Consider the following 15,934-nt stretch of genomic DNA (forward strand, 5'->3'; position numbering starts at 1 on the left):
CTGCCCCACGTGTTGGTGCACAAGGTTATTCCTCCCCAGATGCAGCATTCAGCATTTTCTTTTTCTGAACTATATGAGGTTCCTTTTTGGCATATTTCTGCAGCCATTTAAATTAAATTATTAAAAGAAAATAGTTGTTTTGGAAAATGCTAGTAATTAGGCAATAGTAAGAATGTCTAGATTAAAAGGTACAATAAGGTGGGGAAATACTATTTTTTCCTTTAAGGTAGACCAGAGGAAAGAAGAAAAAGAATGGAGAATTATATTTTCATTCTTCTCGAGGGCAAAATGGTGATGGGGGATTGGGATCTAGTTGTATTCTCTGCAGGGTGAAACAAAGCAATTGTACTGGTATGTCACTGCTCTCTTTTACACTACTCCTGACTTTAGAGGCCTTTGCCACCTTACCTTTGGCCTTCAGAAGGTACAGACATCTCTAAATTGGACACTGGACCTCCTGCACAAGTATCTTTCTTGGACTGCTTCTTCTTCTGCTGACCTGAAACAGGAGAACAGTTAATTACAGCCAAGATGCCTTTGGCTCTTTTGTTATGGGACTGACAGAAACTTACTGAGCTCTGCAGTCTTTTAGAAAAAAGAGGCAGGGATGGGATCTTAGTCAGTCACAACATGTATGTTGTACCAGCTGCCTGTTCTAAATATAACATAAATATAACCTAAATATAATATTGATGTTTCAGAGCTTTTTGGATTTTTTAACTTCTGTAGATTTTAGAAGTAGTTGTGTAGTGAATGTAGATTTTAATGTAGCTGTTTTATATCCCTTACCCTGTAGCATAATGTTTACACATATCCAACCCTATTATCCCATTCCATATCAATCCCTCTAAATTCTGTTAGCGTGTTTAGTCTTCTTTTCAAGGTAGAATTGTAGAAAAGCTTGGATCAGAAGATATCACACAGACACAGTGACCTTCAAGCCCAGAACTTTGGAGAAGCTCCAGGGACTGTATGTGCCGCAAAGAAGATGAAGATGAGGAAGAAGGGGTCCAAAGACCCCAAACCCAAAGGGGTGTGTTGGGGGGCTGAATTGAGCAGAACCGAGGGTGGACAAATCTGGGATTTGATGGACCTTATCATAAAATCCTAAAACCACAGTCTGGGGAGCGTGTGTCATGTGTATTCCTCTGGCCTCAGGCCTAACTAAAGGACCTGCTCTCTTTATCTTATATACTAAATTGGCCTGGAGTTTTTTTCTCCATGATCTCTTAAGGCAACAATATAAATATAACCTGCAGTTTGGATGACATTTGTTTTAAATCCAGTAGTAACTAGCTTTTCAGTAAACAAAACCCAGTTTTGCCCTGGGTTCTATATGTAAGAGCTAGCACTCCAGACAGACAACTGAGAAGGTATTCTGCAGTGAGGATCACCCTGCTCTAGCTGGGACTGAAAGATGCACATAGGAAGGGCCATGCGTAGGAAAGCTGTTAAGAAAGATGACAAAAATATTTCCACTTTCAGACTACATTCAGTCAACCCTTATAACAGTAAGTTATTAACTAATATATTTAATATAGATAAATATAGACAAGTATGTAGATATCTATAGATAGATACATCGATAAATACATAGATATACTGGTAGTACAATCTTTGATGAGTGAGACTGTCTTCACTAAGACAATTGTGCATTTTTTGTTAAGAAGCAGCACCAGAATTTGACCATCTAAATGTAAATCCTATTTGAGACAAGGCATTTTTAACCTACTTCCTAAAAGGTGATAAAAGCAGCCTGTGTCCTGTGTCCTGCAGGACTTTACACTGAGACAGCAAATTTGCATTAGGCCATTTAAAATTAAAGCACATCTTTTGCAATAAATATTTGATGTTAAGGATGGTAGAACTGCAGGTAGCACACAGCACAACTGTAGCTTGTTGACAATTAATAATAAAAAAAGGGAAGGGTTTGGTTTTTTTTCCTCAGAGACATTTACATTTTTCATCAAAGTCTGCAATCTGGAACTTGGGGGTTGGTGGACTGTGGGTTCTTTTCTTTTGTTGTTGTTGTTGTTGGTTGGTTGGCTTGTGGGGGTTTTGTTTGTTTGCTTGTTTTAGGTTTTTTTGTTGGATTGAGTTGTGTTGGGTTTTTACCTAAAAGCTAAGACATGATACTTTTTCACCGATAAAGATTTTTAACAGCAGGTTCAAATAAGATGTTCAGCCCCACCCATCAGATGTACCTTCAATCTTTAGATCCTTCCATTCTTTTATGATTTTTTTGCTTGATACTTTTGCAGCTGCAATTTATACAAATTAATATTGATAAATGCAATGTACATCACTGACAGATTATACCTATAGCATCAGAGTAATTCTGCAGTCTATATTCTGTAGTGGATTCTCAAACTAATCTAACAATCTACCATATATTTTTAGGTTTAAAATTCACGAAAAAAGACCCCTGACTGACAGCAACTGACCTTTTTAAAGCATTGTTATACATACTGGCTTAAGGTTGAACTCAGATCTTTTTCTAAATAATATAATCATAGAATCATAGAATGTTAAGGGTTGGAAGGGACCTTAAAGATCATCTAGTCCCAACCATCCCTTGCCCTGGGCAGGCACAGCTCCCACTACACCAGGTTGCTCAAGGCCTTGTATAACCTACAAAATAAATATCTATCTGGAATAGTGTTCTGCGTCTCTGGAATGTTTTGGCTTCAGAAAAAAATCTCTTCAAATTTCAATGCTCATTTCTGAAAAGCATTGAGATAATGTATAGAAGTCACTATTTGGCATGCATTACAAAACAACACATATTCAATGATCTCTCACTGAAGGATATAATAACAATGTCCTAGAGAACTACAAGACCTACTATTATCTGTATTCTAAGAATGCATGTGAGTATTCAGGTGCCTTCTGCATGAGCAATGACCTCATAATAGGAAACTGTATTGCTATGCACATGCAAATGTACTGATCAGTTTGGAATGACTTGCAGCTGACTTTTCATTTTGTCCTGGAGCTCCAAGCAGAATGTTGCAGTTGACAATAAGGCAATCACCTTATCACAGTATCTCAAAATTCATTAAGTTGCACTGGTTGTCTGGTCAAAAACTTGTCATTTAGGCAGTATGTAAAAAAATTCCAAATACTTTAAGAAGGGCATGAAAGAGAGCTGACTTTAAAAAGAGGGATAGAAACGGAAAACCCATGAAGTACTTTTGAGTACTACAAGCAGCAACTGAAACACACCACTAATTTTTGCAGTTTTGCAATAGTAATTTCTTATCTTTTTAAAGTAGTCTGTACAAGTTTCAATCAAGAGGGGAAAGTGCAGTCAATAATGAGGGGGAAAAGAGTCATAAATCAGAATGAAGTATATCACAGTAGTGACAAGGAATCTTTCTCACTTTGTGAGTTTAAAGGATATTCAATGATGCAAGGGGATTAATCATAAATTGTACTTACTGTTTTAAGATGTTTGAAAAACAGTTTGTAATAGTAGAATGCATTGAAAGTAAACATATTTCTGCTGGGGATTTCAGCTCAAATGCCACAATATTGTATTACTGCATGTGAGACAGCATGTTAAAATAAATGCACACAAAAATGAATCTGCCTGGTCTGCTTTTATTTTTCAAATTGAACAAAAAAGAAAAAGAGCCATCAAAAGTGATCCAAATAAAAGGTATTTTTTAATAGAAATTTTTACAAAAGATTTTTAAAAACATGGGTTTTAGTCTGAAAGTGTCCCTTTCAGTTTGTGAGATCAGGCAATGAAACTTCTTACACCTATACATCCTTATAAATATCAGCCCAAATCACACTGCCCTGAATTGTGGCAATTGGTAAGATAATTAGATTTACATTTGCAAAAATAATGTTTTTTCCACTTTTGATTCTCCAGAAGTTTCAGAGAAAGGAGTCTTTTATATGATTGAAATATTACATTTTACTTTTTTTCACCAAGAAGAGCACACTATAAAAGAAATTGAGACAACATTATTTTTCTTTTCACAGTGGGCTACAGAAAAAAAACTGAAACTGATCTATACAAGTCATATGAAGTGATACAAATAGTTTGTATCTTAGACACATTTAATTCAATAAACCTACTGTCAAGTTCCAACAGAAAAACTATAGCTGTAAGAGAGGCCTAGCATCTACTAATGGTAATTGCTCCCTTATTGAGCAATCAGATTATATTAATTCCTGTTGCTAGAACCATGAAATTTTCTTAGAGAAACTTTCTTAGAGAAGTTGAAAACAGTATTTAGTGTTTATAAATAATGAACAGTGTCTATAAAAGTCAAATCACAGTGTATTTGGTGCATGAAAAAAATGTATATGTGGACAGATACAAATATAAAAAATATGTGCTTATTGTTAAAGATTGCCCAGTCTTCAGGGCCTTATTTCATGGCATTGGGCTGCAGTGCTTATCTAATTTAAATGTGGAGAAATATTTTGTGAGGACAGTAATGATGTCTGGTTGGATTCCTCTGTTTTTTTCCTATGTATGTATCTGTAAGTATTTTACGTTTTTCCTATTCGTAGAGAAAACCCGCAAAGATCTGTATCTTCACGGATTTTGTTGTCATCCTCAGGTGACTCAATACCTATCCATGTAAATTAATTATGCAGACAACATATTCTCAGTGTGCATCTCTATCCTAAACCACCTACCGGATGATAATACAGTTCTAGTGTTCAGACTGAAGGGGTACTTTCCTGAGGCCCTTATTTTCCCCTTTCATTATGTCAGCACCACTGCTAGCTATTAGGTCAGTGCTTTCAGTTGCGTAATGTACTGATTCAGAATGAAAAAAACAACCATTAAATACCACAAGAGGTTTCCTCACCCACCCCTATTATGTTATTGACTTGTTTGGGAGAACATTGGTAGAGTTTCCTTGCAACACTTTTACACATAGGGTTGGATCACATGAAACTGTAACCTAAAATGTCAAGTGACAGCCCAAGACATGTATATAGCATCAGAGGTTATCTTTGAATTGTCCCTCACAGCTGAAGGACACAGCTGAAGGTTAATCAAAGTTGGCAGATTAGCCTGATGGAGAAAAGTTGATTTTGTGTTTGTGGCTGGCTTTACTGTTAATTTTTGGTGTCAATGTTTTCTGAGTCTGAAACCATTTTTGTCTAGGATAGAGACAAAAATGCTGTGTTTTAATAAGTTTTGGCAGAAATATGAGATTCTTTTGTTCCTGAGAGCTGCCCTCCTTTAACTGGCGAACATCTAGAAGAAAGGTGCAAGGCAAGCCTAGCTTCCTCAAGAAATGTGGGAAACTCATGCTTTGACACTCCTTTCTACAGTTCAGCAGTTAGAAGGGAATATGCTTTTGCACATCCCTTTCAGGGATGCTCTCTTTCCCAGTTCTGCCTGCATTCCTTCTCCTGAAAAGAGCTGCTGGGTGGGAGATAACACCTTCCATGCTTTTTGCAGCATCTGCTGGAGCTGCAAGTGATCCTTCACCTTTCCCAGGTCCTGCTTTCCTAAACAAATTGATTAATTCCATGATTTTCCAATAAAGACTTAGTTTTCTCTAATATTTCTGAAATTTCTGGTGAGAAATAAATTTGTCTGGCTTTGTTAGACTGGAACCTAATACAATGGAGAAGAGAGACAGGGAATTTAAACCATGTGTGAAACTCAGAATTGCCTGCAAAGATGCCACTGACACATTATGAAATTGTTCAGTCCCTTTAACGGTATGAATATTATTGATAAAATATACAACTGGTAAATGAAGATGTTATGTCTAAACTCTGGTGATTGAGTGCTTCCCTTTTTATTCTCTTGCAAAAATAGTCCTTCACTTCAGCTTTAAGTTTGCAGTTATCTTGTGTCTTCTACATATGTGCTAGATTTCATTGCAAAAAAACCATGAATGGTTGAGAAATGTCTACGTCTGGACTGTGTTGTACATAAAATACTTGAGTTTGGGACTCACTGGAAATGAAATATATTGCTTACCTATAATAAGTTATTTATTTTAGCTGTAAGATAGATATACTTTTTACTTAGGTTAGACACTTTCAACTTTATATGCATTTCCTTGATGAAATAACAGTTACATACAATTAATTCTCAGATTTCAGCTTCTTTCTTTAAAATAAACCAAACCAAAAAGTATCATTTCAGTCACAGTTCCAGATGGGTACACCTTTCTTTACTACAGCCTATGCAGAACAGTTTGCAAGGCAACAGCCTACATCATGCTGTCCTTTTAAAGAGGAGTTTATATTCCATATTTAGTCATTGTAGAAATTGCTATATTTAAGGAAAAAGAGGTAAATAATTCTATAACTCTACATCTCCTTTAACTATTGTGCAAGGAATGCACAGTCATTGAGTCTGTTTGATGAAGGACTTGTCATCATTAATATATGACTCCAAAAGGAAGAATGTAACACAGGCTTAACCCAGAAAGAGCTGGGGTGGACAGGGACAGCAGGAATGTGCTCAGTGCCCTAACCAATATCTCACAGTGCAGGAAGTGTCTGGATTCACAAAGCTCCTTGTGATTGCTGTACTATTTAAAGATTCCTCTTCTGTGAGTCATAATAGAAATAGGGTATTTGTACAGTAAAATAATTTTCATCTGATAGCTTGACCCTTTTTTTTTTATTTATTTTTTTTTAAACAGGGATGCAGGAAGTTCATTAGCTTAAACCTGTTTAAGATAGCATAATATCTTGTATATCTCTCAAGTTTGGTGCTAGTCCAGCTGCAGAAGAGCTGTTTTCTTTGGCATGTCATAAAAGGACGTGTCCTTTTCTTACTGCTTTTCTTTGTTTTTTCATGACAGTAATAATCGAACTGTTCTTCCTAGTATGTCTTGACTTATAATTTAAATGCAGTGCTTAGTTTATTCACCAGGGGTCATCAAAGGTCTGGATTTTCTTTGTCTGCTGAGGTGAACTGAAAGATGCCATTTCACAGCTTCCTTCAGGATTTGACATTTGGAAAAGTTCATGTACCCTCTTACAGCCCTGTTGCTCTGTCTATGATAACTACAGAAAGCATTCTGAAGACTTATTCCAACTATTTAAGACCACGGTGGTTGCTTTGGCAGACAACTTGGTCCAAGAGAAATTTTTTATCACTATTATTTCTCAGTTAGCAAATAGTTTAAATGAAACTATTAGCAAATGCAAGAGCCATAACATCTATTTGTCCCTTGTAGATATTTGTAAAAAAAAATATGGGATAAAGTAGCAAAACTTGCATTAGGTGCAAATCTGGTCTTGCTCTGGGTTCTGAACTGTTTTTACAGCAGAAAAAAATCACTTTTCAGATCTGTCTGCATTATAACCTCTCACAAAGACAGTAGCAATGAAGAAAGCAGATCTGCATTTTCCTAATGAAACACTTCTAGTAACTACTTTTTCAGCATCAGGTGAAATCCATACTGCTGGGGATAAAGAATGCAGTGTAATGTCAGTGTGATTCATGTTATTGGTAGGCTTGGGTCACTAAAGCACTGTATGAAGTACATATTCTCCTGGACAAAACTCGTTGATTCTGAATTATCAAATATGCTCTCCATCAACTTCAAAGACTCGGACATAAACTGAAAAGAGTTTAACTTGCGTTGTCAGGCACTTTGGGATCTACTTCTTAATCCAAGCTAGGCAAGAGAGTCAGTGAGAGCTAAGTGTTGTGTGGCAGCAGCAAAACCAGAAGATTCAGTCTGAGTGCTTTTCTGGCCCTATTTCTGCTAGTGAATGATGGCAGCTCCCTACCCCAGGAGTCTATGGTACAGAAAATTATTTCTAAAAGGCTGAGATATCAGGTAGTATAATTAAAGGATTATATTAGCTTGTCAGGAAGATAAATGATCCTGACAGATCACTGTTCAGACAATAAAAAAATGTCCTGGCATTACTCCGTCATGGCTAAAAGTTGGAGGTAACTTACTAGCTGCTCCAAATTTTGTCATTGCTTCCTATTGTATCTCCTCACTTCCATTAGATTAAATACCAAACCTTTGTTACATGGATTATTCTCTTTCCACAGGACCTCTAAATTCTCTGTAAGGCATACCTTTCTCCTGAGACATCAGCTACCTTCAGAATTTCCCCACACCTGAAGCATCCACGAGCAGTAAATCATTATTTCCTATGGTTTCTGTTTCATGCTTGCATTATTTTGTATCTTGAAACAGATGCACTCATATTAAAATTCGTCCTATAAGGAGAATTTTTCTCTATAGATTTTCAGTTTCTAAAGACAAATTGGGTTCATCCTGTCAGTGAATCACTAGAGTACTGATTCATTTTCTCTTCTTTGCCCTATTTTAAGTGCATCTGCAAGAGTTATAATTATTGGTACCTATGTCACATTTGTTTAAAACTGGCCAATGGCATTCAAAAATGTTCAAGTGAGACCTGACTGACAGAAACATTTAGAAATAGCTAAGTTAGAAAAGTAAACCATAGTGTTGCCTTTACTCCCAGAAACATTCCTCAGGAAGGAGACATCTAACACAGGTACCCCATTGCCTGAGAGACAATTTTTACACTCATCTTTTTTGCACTTTTGTGCTCTTATTTGTAACACATTCATAACAATTATCATATAAATGCTTGCCAGCACTTTAGGTTTCTTAGGTCCTTATCTAGCTCTTTATATATATTTTTGTCTACATGTATCACTAAAATCTTCAAATGCTTTTATGATAAGGAGCTTGACAGGAGAAATTATTAAAATAGTAAAGTAAGAGAGCCATGTGCAAAAGCAGACTTAAAATATAGGAAAAAACAACAAAAATATTCCTTTTTAACACAGTTTCCATATGTCCCGTATATTCCATAAGTTCCCTTATGAACTTTTTTAAAGTCTCAAAATGATGACATACTCCTATGTCTGATTTACCAAGATGGTCACAATGGGCTCAAGGTAATCAGACGGAAAACCTGATTAATGCAGCAGTATTGATTTAACCAGCTGATTAACCATTCCTATTTCAATAAAGGATTTGTAGGTTTGTTTAATTAATAATATTAAGTGCTTGCTTTTAAAAAGCATCAATTTAATGGGTGAGGCCAAGAGTAAGAGAACTGAAGTAGGATACAGCAGTGAGTGAAATGTCAACACAGTACTTGGTACATTTGTTTTTTGAGACCAGTTTCAATACGTTTTGCAACGGATTTTACTTGGTTGGAAAATCAATGAAAGATAATTTAAATTAAAAATTAGAGGTTGTCTGATTATAATTTCATTTGTAATCTTATGAAATAAGTGTCTCATAAAGATATAAGCAGGAAAGCGTTCAGCAAATGAGTGGCTGTCATGAAATACACTCAATGTGTAAAAGAACATGCTAATAATTTCCAGTTTTTCCCATCTGCTCTGATCTTTACCTATGCAGAATTTCCCTCTTATGCTTTATAAATATATATGTTTATGGCAACTATATATGTGGTAGCAATACAGCCTCTCGCTCCCAAAAAGGAAAACACTAATTAAGGTACTTCTAATGCCTTTAATCACCTTCTTTGATGCTGTTGATAGACAATGGCATCTTTGTAAGTTTAAGTGTTTTCCACAGTAACCCTGAGATAAAACTAGTGGAATACTACAAAACCACACCCAGGAAAAAATGTTTTGCCAGCAGCCTCTTGCCTGGTTATATCTCACAGATCTCAGAATAGTTACTTGGCAACACTGAGGAAATAGCTCAAGTGGTGTCAATACTCCTTATACACTTGTCAAGCCATTCTGCCTCTTGAGGAATAATGGCAGCAAACAGATACCTGAAGACTCTGCCAGTTTAACTTTTTATAAGCAGGCCTTGCTCAGCTCAGCTCTGAAAAGTCACTGATTAAGAATATAGGGGGTTTTCAACTTTCAGTTATGAAAGTTGGGGATAAGCAGAAGGCTACAAGCTATTGGTGCATCTGCACTCAGCTCAGATCTCACTCTGCGTCATTTTATACAATAAGAACTTCTACAGATAAGGAGCAGATATACAGCCATGCCAGGCTGCAGCATCAGGCTCACCAAATGTCAGTCTCCAGCAAAGCCAAAGCTGTATTGCATTGTTTAACAGATATGTCTGTCAAACTTGGGTTATGCTGTCTGACTCCTTCTGTTGGACCTAAGAAAGCTTAAATTAAATTCTTTTGCATACACACTGTGAAAAAACATTTATAAGAATCAGAAATATAGCAAATGACAAAAACACCCTCTTTCTCTGAGCCTAGCTACACCATGTTCTTGATAGTAATTTTCAATGAAATATTTCCTTCTCACCTCCTTTTATATTCAGTTCATTAATGAATGGTAACTAATAGAAAGAAATTTCTTTTGGCAAAGGGAGAATTTCAATTACTCTTTGGAACCATCTCTGAGACAACTAACTTGGAAAAACAAATTCAATCTCTGTCCTAGGACAGACTCAAGGCAACATATAATTATGTATGTATAGACATTTACAAAATATTCCCATTTACAAACACACAGGTAATCTAGGTTTTGGCTGTGGTGGTGGTATGTGTGTGTGTTTGCTATTTTGTTGTGAGGCTTTTTGTTTCCTGACAGGCAAGCAGTTTGTCTTTACTTGTCTTTCATTTGTGAAACTGTAAAAGAGTCAAAAGTAGCACACTGGTGCACTATCATGTTATCTGTGAAATTGTAACAATGGAATATGTTGCAGACTCCATTATATCTGGAGTGTAATAATACTTAAGTTGACATTTTGAACTATGAGAAGACTTCTTACAAGTTGAGTAAGGCTTACGTCCTTTCATGAATGTGTGTACTAGTATGTAATTCTCTGTGCACTCCCCAGAGTAAAAAACAGTTCTGTGCTGGAGAAGGAAAGAACAGTGGAAAGAAAATTATTAGAGTAACAGTGAATAATACTTGCTATGATTCTATGACTCCTTCTGATTAAGTAAGTGTTACATTGTATCTTGCCATGCCTTACAGAAGAGCAATATTACAACTGAAACTGCTCTGCAGAAAGAACAATGCTATTGTTTAGATGCTTTTGTTTATTTGTTCTGTTTAATAAAGATTTCTTAGTTGAAGCTCCATTTAGAAAGCAAACAGTATATTGATTTTAAGACTGTTTTTGTCCTTGATTGTCTTTACAGAACTGGCTTGAAGTTATTCAACTTCACTTTTCATACATGTGTGGGTTTCATTTTTGGTTTTGTGGTGCTTTCTTTTTTTGTTTGTTGGGTTTTTGGTTTCTGTTTGGGGTTTTGTATGTTTTTGTTTGGGGTTTTTGTTTGGGGTTTTTGTTCATTTTTCTTCGTTTTGGTTTTCTTTTCTTTAACTGCGGGAAAAAAACATTACCATAATTTGAAGTAAACAGCATAAAACCAGTCTTTAAATTAACTGCTGCAATTCTGTGCAAATGCATAGAAAAAGATTTGGGGGGGTTTCTTTGGACAAGTGTGGAAGCCACATTAAACAAAAGAGTAAGTTTACTTTTTAGAAGTAATTAACTCAGTAGACTATTACCCTGAAAATGGTTGGATTATATGAGGAAAAGATAAATATACCAAAGCCAAACTTTTTTAAATAGTAGGAGGCCAAAACAGATAAAATTAATTCTCAGAAGCAAGCAATAGCCCTAGAAAGTACAATAGCACAAAAGAGTGAGTAGTCATCATACTACTTCCCATGCACATTCTTTGCTGACTCTTAAAGAAAAAACCTAGGTTTTGGATTGTTTCAGCTTTTTTTCCCTGTGTTATGTGTAGAAAAACTATAACATTCTCTGAAGTACTTGTGCAAATCTGTAACTTTGGCTTGAGAGTTTCTTCTCAAGTTTTAAAGAAAGAGGCGAGTTTCAAAGAAAGAGGAAGGATGAGAAGATTTTTAGTGTTCTAAATATGGATTCTGCCATCTATTTTTGCATGTCCTTTACTTGAAGTGCATTATAGTTTGCTTCATTAAATGTTACGCAGTACTGGAATTTCTTCAGCTGACTGCTAATACCTGGCTAACATGCAGCAGCATATTTTCACATGTATCGTATATCCTTGACATCCCTTCCAAATAGCTTTTAAAATAAGCTGTTGAACTCTTAAAAACATTTTGAAACCTTTTGATTTGTCAAAGTAATTTTCTGAGGCATTTGCTTTCAAAAGCATTTAGACACCTATCTACTTCTTGAGTTAGCTTCCAAGCAGAAACGCTTTTAGAATTGAAGATCAGTAGTTTATTAATTAAGCTGTAATTTAAGATAGTTATTGAAGTTGCTATATTTCCAATTTGTGCTGTTTGCTTTGACTGACAGTTTACTGTTAAGGTATGGCAACTGTATTTCTTTGCTATTTGGTAGCACTTCAATTAAGAATCTTCTAGAGCTTTCATTAGATTTGCTTTGGGTTTTTTTTATAAACAATTATCAGTTCTGCTGTTTGCAGCATTTTAGAGTCCTTTGTTATTTGCCTAATAGCTGTTGGAGTCTATATTTTAAAAAACTATTAATCAGGATGTCAAAATGTCTTTCCTAATTTGCCATTATTATGCCAAACTCTGTCTCAACAAGTTTTTCATTACAAATCCAATGTCAAAAGTGAGAAGTGAGAGACTGGAAGTTTGATCCCAAAACTACACTAAAGGTCATTGTGCTTCCTTTAAAAGTACTTGCTGCACCTGTATGTAAAGCCCTGACATTGTTAATTCATTTTGACATCATGTAATAACATTTCAAGTTGTTCCAGGGATATGATGCTCCGAAATTTGCCAAAGGCTGTCATATGCTTTCTTCAAACCCAAATGTCTATGGTGAGAGATTTTTGCTGTTCAGTGCTCTCTGTTATAGATACTGCTAGGATTAAAGTGTTCTGGATAAAAGACTAGCCAGCCACTTCACCTTAGCCACTTCCATTACTCTGCTTTAAAAGGTTTACCTGGTGCTATACTTAAGAGAAATGAGTGATTTTCCTGTTCTTCTTGTCAAAAGCTCTCAATGCTTCCCTAATCTCAGTCTTGATCTTCAGCTTCAGCTTCCCCAGATTTTAACTTTCTCTTTTTTCTTCTTTGTAACTGGAAGCATTGCACTGGTTTGTTCTGGATGTTTAAATTCTTTTACAAAAGGATCATAGGTTGCTAGGGTGTTTGTTGGCTGGTGGGGTTTTTTTGTTTTGTTTTGGTTTGTTGGTTTTTTTGTTTGTTTGTTTTTTACATTGAGCATTTGCAATTACTTGAAGAATCTGTTTGTTGCTTTCTTGCTTAAGGTTTTTCCAGACTTCCCTGTTGTGGTAAATAGCACAAGCTTGCCCACTAAGAACTTGCTAAGCAGAATTTTACAACTTCATAGGCAAAACTTTCAGTAATCTCTTCAAAACCCTGTGAATATGATGCACTGATCTATGATACACAAATGTGCCTCCTGGAGACGTTCCATTCAGCAAACAAAGAGGAGAGAAAAGTTAGTAAAAAATTAAAATTGATGTAATTGATACAATGGAAGAAAAATATGATAAACTTGAGCCTTTAAAAAATGAGATAAAAGAGGAACACTTTTTAGCTGAAGTCACCAATTCAAAGCCAGGATTCAAGCCTGTAAAGTTGTTCAGTGGAAGGAAGCTGCCCACTTGTCTGGAAATGGTCATACATTTTTATTTCACGGAAGAGGAAGGAGCATCACAGTATGCTGATCTGTAATTCACATAAAAAACTGCAACAGGTCCTGTCACCTTTATCAGCGTGTGCTAGCCATATTCTTTGCTTCTCCATCCAGAAGAAATTGTACCTGTGTTTTCTGTCACCACTGCCTGCTTTCAGCTCACCCAACCAGAAAAGTCCCGACTTTGACATCTGTTTCTGATTGCACATCATCTTTCCTGCTGCCTTTTGGGTGTCCTGCAGCCCAGAGCACTTCTCAAATCCACCAAAGGTTTTATTCTATATTTTAATAACACTACATTTCTAGGATACAGAATTGCAATTAATAATTCTGAATACTTATGCATCTTGAATATGGTCTGACTTGGGGGTCCCGATGAAATCTATCTGCCATGGGTTGTGCATTGCAGGGATTGGGCCAGGGAAGACCCTGAGATGTGGTATCTGCCTGCCACTGGTCACTTGATACCCTGGGGTTGACCCAGGGCCAAGCACAGTTTCAGTGACAGCAAGTAGGTCCACCCTGGACTCTTCTCTGATGGAGTTGTCCAGGGCCCTATCTGAGGTGCTCTGCAGCAGCTGGAAGAACACATGACCAAGAATCATGATGTTTGAAAGGCTGTTGGGGCCTGTTGGAGTTCTGATGATATCAGAGCAAATCTGCACCAAGTGAGCTGGTGGTTCCTTTTTTAAAGGAAAAACTAGACATTTCCCATGTTCAAGAAAATGGTAGAAACTCCTCCAGCCACACAGCTTTCAGGCAGCTTGTATTCCTCCTGAAGTGCTTCACACACTAAACTGTGATCTACACCACTGTGTTTTGGCATCTAAACCATAGATCAAACCAAGGCATAAAATCGTACCAGAAAAACACTTTCAACAAACTGTAAATAAGTCTTGCATGAATTGATGAAGTTTTATTGCTTTCTCATGTTTTTCTTCTTTGTGTAAAGTCAACCACCACAAAAAATGCCAGTATGGGGATTAGTAAACAGCTTCTTGATTAACCACTGATGTAGTGTAACCTTCTGGCATCAGGTAAAATAATCTACATATCAAAGACTGAAGAAAATTTTAATTTAATACTTAGATGTATTCCAGTACTAAGTTGTGTAGGGATTTTAAATCTTAGCATTACTGGTTTCTCATTTTGGTTTCCTCAAAAGTGGGGGACTTTGTTGCTTTATAAATGACCTTCTTTTTCTTCCCAAATAAAAATATTGTCCTCTTCCAAAAATGAAATTGAGCAGTCTGGTATAGTAAGGACAAGTCACAAAGAGCAGGTGTTAAAAGGTTTAAGAGAAGAGTGAAAGAACATAGTATAAAAGTTTTTGATCCAAAGATCCATTATTGCACAAATTCTCTGTGATTTCAACAGTCTTGTTCTTCTATTGGAAACTGTAAATACGGAAAGGAATTAAGATTTGGCTTTTGCACAAAAACCAAATCAGTAAAAATCAGTTAAGAAAAATAGTGAAATGATATAATTAAATTCAAGTGCTTTAAACTACTAAACATTAAAATATTGTAGATAGTGTCAGAAATAAGAGTAGAAAGAAACCATTATTAGTGAAAGGCCATTGCAGTTAAACTAGACCAAGTTTAGGGTAGGATTTAGTCTTGGAGATTAGTCAGCATGAGTTATGCTTACAGATCAATGGTAGTAAAGTACCTCAGAAGTTTCTGTGAGGCTTTTGCAATTTTAATGATATCCTTCATGGTTGAGAAGAATATATTAAGTGTTCTTAGTCAACACTTGTAAAAATGTGCTCATAAATAGTTATAACTGTTCAAACTACAAAGAAGAAAAAGAATAGGCTTTATTGTTTTGAGATAATAGGATAAATTAAAAATCCATCATTTCTTGCAAGTTTTTGAGTGGGGTCAGAATGCTTAATGAAAAACTGAAATCTGGACCCAGTTTTACTACAGTTGATTGTGACTCAAAACAGCCAGAAATTCCAAGAAATAAAACGTAATTTACCCATCACTTGTCATACTGGAGATTTTTATCTTTGCAGTCTCTTTCACTTGCAGCCACCCTACAAATACATACAGCCAGTTTGCACCGCTTGCAGTACAAACTGTACAAGAATATGGCTGGAACTAAATCTAAACAACACTTAGAAAAACCAATGTGTTAAATACTACTTCAAGATGCATATTCATCAGCATCTATGGCTCTTTCTAAAGAGATTTTGGCACAATGAGAACTCATCAGATTTGACATCTGCATTTTGAAATACTTTAGTTTACATTTAATGGATAGTAGACAAAGATGAAAGATGCACAGTGCAAATAGGTTCCCTCAGCATTTCCAAGAGAATTACTTAGATATAATGGCAT

General features: G+C 36.0%; 1 protein-coding gene across 2 annotated transcripts in view; it reads right to left on the minus strand.

Moving 5' to 3' along the window:
• Positions 1 to 25: 25 nt before the first annotated feature.
• The window catches only part of GLIS3 (GLIS family zinc finger 3), a 175,160-nt gene continuing 159,251 nt past the window's right edge, over positions 26 to 15,934 (minus strand). The window contains exon 10 of one of the 2 annotated variants that reach the window (XM_017808301.1): positions 26 to 499. In XM_017808301.1, the coding sequence (XP_017663790.1) occupies positions 405 to 499 (95 nt within the window). In that variant the 3' untranslated portion in view covers positions 26 to 404. The remainder of the gene's footprint in view (positions 500 to 15,934) is intronic. The other variant, XR_001873743.1, reaches the window with a different exon arrangement.

The sequence above is a fragment of the Lepidothrix coronata genome, unplaced genomic scaffold, assembly GCF_001604755.1.
Source record: "Lepidothrix coronata isolate B3197 unplaced genomic scaffold, Lepidothrix_coronata-1.0 Scaffold22, whole genome shotgun sequence".
Lineage (NCBI taxonomy): Eukaryota > Metazoa > Chordata > Aves > Passeriformes > Pipridae > Lepidothrix > Lepidothrix coronata.